Source organism: Pygoscelis adeliae, unplaced genomic scaffold (assembly GCF_000699105.1).
Source record: "Pygoscelis adeliae isolate BGI_AS28 unplaced genomic scaffold, ASM69910v1 Scaffold302, whole genome shotgun sequence".
Classification (NCBI taxonomy): Eukaryota; Metazoa; Chordata; class Aves; order Sphenisciformes; family Spheniscidae; genus Pygoscelis; species Pygoscelis adeliae.
The window spans coordinates 1,943,625-1,948,896 of NW_008824372.1; the positions used below are offsets into that span (position 1 = coordinate 1,943,625).

Consider the following 5,272-nt stretch of genomic DNA (forward strand, 5'->3'; position numbering starts at 1 on the left):
TCCATACGCAATGCACTCTCTGTCTAGAAGCTCCTACCACATGTTTGGTTTTTCTGAATGTTTTAAAGGGTAGTTCATTATGAACTCTGTGTTGTTCTATTCAAGTCTCCGTTAAACATCCCCTGAGTGTCAGTGGAGCAGCCTGAATGTGTGCTGGAGCTGCATTTTCCAAGCTCTGACTCCAAAACCTCCTATACTCCAGCCCTGCCAACTAGAGCATTAAACAGTCTCCCATTTGATAGCAGCTTCCCGCATCCCACTTGCAACACAAGCAGCCTTTGTAGAGAAATTCTTGGAAGGGTGAGATAAGAGAGAGTGCCTGAGTTGCAAAGTCCTGTGGTTGGGGGGCAGTTAAGGGGCCTGCCAGTGTCAGCAGTCCATACTGTGCTGCAAAGAGGCCCCAACATCCTTGTAAACAGAGACTGGACTCAGGAAACAGGCGCACAGCAAAACTCACCAAACATCCTGCCAGGAAACACCAGATTCAACAATACCATCAGCCTGCACAAAACAGTCAGCTCAAGTAACCTTGTGATACACACAACATACACCCGCATAAACATATGCACATCAAAAGCCCTTAAATGTGTGTCCTGCACACTTGTGCCTATGTGGGCTGTGCACAGACATACAAAGCTCCTTATGGGCATATATTCAAAGCACAAGCACGCACACCACCAAAGCACACCCTGAACGCACAGGCCAAGTGGGAGTCTGGCACGCACCCAATTTTTATAGCATATACTAACTACAACTTTAGTTTGGTGGGCTCATCTCCTGGGATGTGTAGGGGTTAAATTCTCAGGGTTATCGTTCAGTGTATACTCTTCCACTGAAATTCTCTCCAGGTCCTGGGCTTCCCTTAGCTTCAGTCAGAGTAAGTTCGCTACTAAGAACTTCAGAAAATGCTGTTCATGTAAAAATCTGTTTTGGGTAGCTAAGGTAAATACACTTATTTCATCCAAAGCTAAACCAAACTACACCTATACATGTTAGCTTCTGGTGATCTTTTAGAGTGACAGCTGACATGTGAAGCATCAAAAAAACATCCAGTTCTGAAAGGTTTTTTTGATTAATACATTAGGACAAATTCTTATCCTACCCAAGTTTTGCCAGTGGCTTCAAAGGATTATGATATGGTCCTTAGAAGATAAGGGCTTTAAATAAACGTGGGTTTTAAGAGACATTGTTTAGGAGATTATTCTAGTCTTGGGGTTTTGTGGTTTTGGGTTGGTTTTTTTTTCCACAGTGTCCCCAGGCATCAGAATCAACATAGCACCTGGGTTGGGCTAGATGCACTGGCAGATTTAAGGATATGTTCATGCAGGCCTTGGCTGTTAGAAAAAGGTGTTGGCAGTAATGGTTGGTAGGGCCTTAAGACTGATGCAGTAAGGATGCTATATGCCGAGATGAAAATACGTTGCCATAGCTATGCAGTAGTTGTCTTAATGTATCCACAGGCTAAATAGTCCGTTAAGCAATGCATGAGTGGTTGTGGCATGAGTGGTGGTGGCACAACAGAGAATCCACAGCATTAGCAGTGACAAGCAGATAATAAAAAACCATTCAGGTGGTAATGCAGGAATTACCATATACCACAGTGACTCACTTTCCTGCAATTTCACCATACATGGCATTGCTCTGCAACCTGAGGAGCTTTCAGGGTAGAGGAGACTGAGTAAAAAAACCACCGTTTTCTTCGGCAGATATTTGCCAATAAGTTTCAAACTTTTTCCAAGATCCAGTCACCCCTGCCCTGCCCCAACAGGAGACATAATACAGGAAGCCTGAAGTGGTTGCAACTTTATGTGTTAGAGCAGGAAAGAAGCCAGTTTTATGTGTCTCTTGGTTCTTGAAAGTGACCGCTATGGTTTAGTCTAGCTCCACCACATACTTTGCATGACAGCACGTTTGGTCATAGTTTGCCTTTCTGACTGAAAGGAAGAAAAAAATGCTGTTTCTGAATACTGAGAGCATCTATTAACAACAAGATATTGGCTACTGTAATGTCTCCAGTTGCCGAGAGACACTTCTCTCTTTGCAGTTAACATCCGTGTTTGAGCAGCTGAACTCTCCCCAGGAATCAAAAATCGTTCCTGAACTAGAAAGTGCCAGAAACTAATTTCTGTGCTTTCTTTGTTCCAGTAATACTTTCAGCCTCTTGTGACCTTCAAGCTGATACAACCATTTTGGACTACTTGAAATTTATCTCAGTTTATCCCAGGTTTAAATTACTTTCTTCTCAATGTTTATTACCAACCTGATTTCTGATCTTGCTTCTAAATTCTCTGTATCAGTTATAATAGCTAGGTTTGTGACACTTCACTATTTGCCATAGTAGTGGATTATGATGGCAGTTACGAACACACTGGAAGATGAAATGGTAACAACTTCTTGGAATTTCGTCCCAGCTTTAGCCACAACTCCAAAATGTTTTTGTAATACTAGCAAAGGTGAGTGTTTCAGAAGAGACATCAGTAAGGAAGCAAGTATCATCTATTATGAAGTGGTCATCAGTAGGCTTCAGAGTTAGTACTGCTGAGAACACTGTTTCTTAAGACCGGCTCCTGGAGATTCTGGCATGGCCATTTTCACTTGGCTGCAACAAAGTCATGATTTTGACATTTATTGCTGTTGTTACAGTCCATTGATGCCAACTCAGTAAAACAGCACTACAGTAATCTCATATTCAAAGATTTGGGTGAAATCCATCACTTTCAGTACATGAAAGTCTGAATTTTCACAGAAACCAATGAAGTCATCAGAAAAGTGCAGTGCCAGGACTGTGTCCCATCCCAACTGATCTTTGATAATTACTGCAATACATGATCGAGGAGGCAAAGAAGCTTGTGCATCCATTCATGCACAAATAGGAAATATTAATAAAAGGGAGAAATAAGAAGAATTAATGGCAGAATGTATGACTTCTGTAATAAGCCATCTCTCCTCCTCACAATGGTCCCAGGGTGAAAAGCTGTCAGCATTTACAGCAAATAATGTATTCCAGGCATATAAGCCATTTATTTTTTAAAAAATTATGCAAACAGTACTTTAATGTTAATAGCAGCAGTAACGCTCAGTTCTTTACAGCTCTTTTCTGGGAAGGACCTCTAAAGAATTTTTCAAACATTAACAGGTAAGCAGGTAACAAACTCCTATGACATAGGCAAGTATTATTTTCCCCTTCATACCGATAAATGCATAAAAATGCCTGTGGTTATACAATAAGCTACCTGAAAAGTTGGGAACAGAGCTCAGGAGCCTGGAGTCTCAGATAGTCTCTAGCTGCTCAATGTAGCGTGTAATGCAAAACAGAGAGCATGAGTGTTAATAGCGTATCTCCAAAACAGTGGTTTTAAATCTGTTTTGATTTGCAAATACTTGCAATTTTGTGAAGGGTATTCCAGCCAACTGATGAAAGGTTCATTTTTCTTAACTATCTTAGAAGAATTTGGCAAACTGTGATTGAAGACTGTTGCTCTAATCAACAGGAAGCTGGAGGTGTGTGTTCAGAGGGACTATACCGAGGCCATGCACACAGTTATCGGGTAATTTACATAGATGTGGACAGCAGGAACTAAAACCCAGTCCTTGAGCTTCAAGGATACAAATCTCTCCCAAGTGAGTCCAAAGAAAGCTTTCATAAACTTTAGCGGTAGGGTGTTCTCTGTTGCTTCTAATCAGATCTCCTAAGGCCTTTGCGTTGGACTTTCAAGTGTGAAGTTTAATTGCTGAAAGTATTCAGGAGCTCCCATCCTCCTGATCTCCCTGGAAACTTGCACTCCTTTGCAAAATTATGGTGTAGTCAAGGCTGTACATAGCTGTGGCACAAATGGAGGGCTGCACAGCCCGTATTCCTGTATGGAGGGCCGATGGGACATGTGTGAAAAGGGCTACAGCCCCCTTAACAACAGAAAATGCCTCACCACATCACTACTAATGGTTAAATGACTTGCAGTCTGAAAGTTTCTGCCAGGGTTCAGGGCTGCATAAATGCAGGAGAAGATACAAGAGAGACAGTAAAAATATAAAAGAAATCTTACCAAGAACAAATGCCGAGGGTGCCTATTCTTGCCAGAGATTTTCATCAGTGTTCCCTCTTTAACAAAGATCTGAAGGAGAAAACAACAGGTTATAATCCTGAGCCTTCTCATTCTGAATCTTATTGAGAAAAGGGAATATTCCTCCTGGGGAAAGAGCTACTCTAACTGCTTTCATCAGCACAGGAAGAGATAGATATCTCAACACTTGCTTCTAGCCTTACTCCTTATGATCAGGTTTAGCCTTTGCCTGGGTTAGCCCTGCTGCTCTTCATGGCTTGCTTTTGTATGAGAACCGAATGGGTTGCAAACCCACTTTTCCTCAGCCCACTGCTTCTGCACCGTGGACTGTGCTCAGAGGTGACTGTCACAGATTGCAAAGCTAACATGTAATGGGCTTCAGAAAAGAACTCTTGTCTTTAAAAATCCTCTAAAATAGACAGACCAAAAAGAAAAGCTGAAACCTCAGGTTTCAGCACACTACATCCACATAACTATGCCTGCATACATAATCTGTACGTCTTTGCAAACACAGTACTTTTTGTTGGTCCATAGTGTTACTATGTATGTAGATAGGACTATGTATGTAAGCAGCTAAACCAGCATACTAGAACTTAATTGCAGTAACATTTGAAAAGGTCTAGAATAACTGAACTACATCAGTGGATTAACAGTCATCTATTCTTTTTGGATGGAGAACAGAATCTGGTGCAGTTTTCCACTCTAGAACAATTTATACTCAAAGAGACCAATCCTGCAAATTCTGTATACTGGGCTTTGCAGAATTTGTTAAAGCGTTACCTGGCAAGGGCAAGGGAGAATACTGATGTTGTTAGAGAAAAAATAGCGGTTGACTGCAGTATTTGGCTGATGAGGATCCTTACAAGTATGCATGCCTTTAAAATTGCTTCATGAGTTTTGCTAAAGATATTGGTGGACTGAAGGGAAATTTAGAGTTGCAGAACTCAAGAAAGAAATCTTTTGAAGTGTAGAGGCAGGTTGGAGCTGAGGAAACTGGGTAGGTTTGAAAGCCAGGAGAAGAAATTTGCATTTGATGCGGACAGCAATACAGAGCTATACACTCTCCCACATTTCTGTTCATGTGTTGCTTAAAAACGATGTCTTGCATTAAAAGCACGATTGGGGAATGGTGAGAATATAAATTTGAAAACAAATATTTTCCCCTGATTTAAGGCTCTTACCCAGCCAAATAAAACTCTGTGCCTTTCCAG

At 41.4% G+C, this 5,272-nt stretch overlaps 1 protein-coding gene across 1 annotated transcript in view; it reads right to left on the minus strand.

Moving 5' to 3' along the window:
* FGD5 (FYVE, RhoGEF and PH domain containing 5) overlaps window positions 1–5,272 on the minus strand; it is a 108,231-nt gene that overhangs the window by 21,783 nt on the left and 81,176 nt on the right. Inside the window, exon 12 of the mRNA XM_009320119.1 lies at window positions 4,044–4,112. Within this exon, the coding sequence (XP_009318394.1) occupies window positions 4,044–4,112 (69 nt within the window). The remainder of the gene's footprint in view (window positions 1–4,043; window positions 4,113–5,272) is intronic.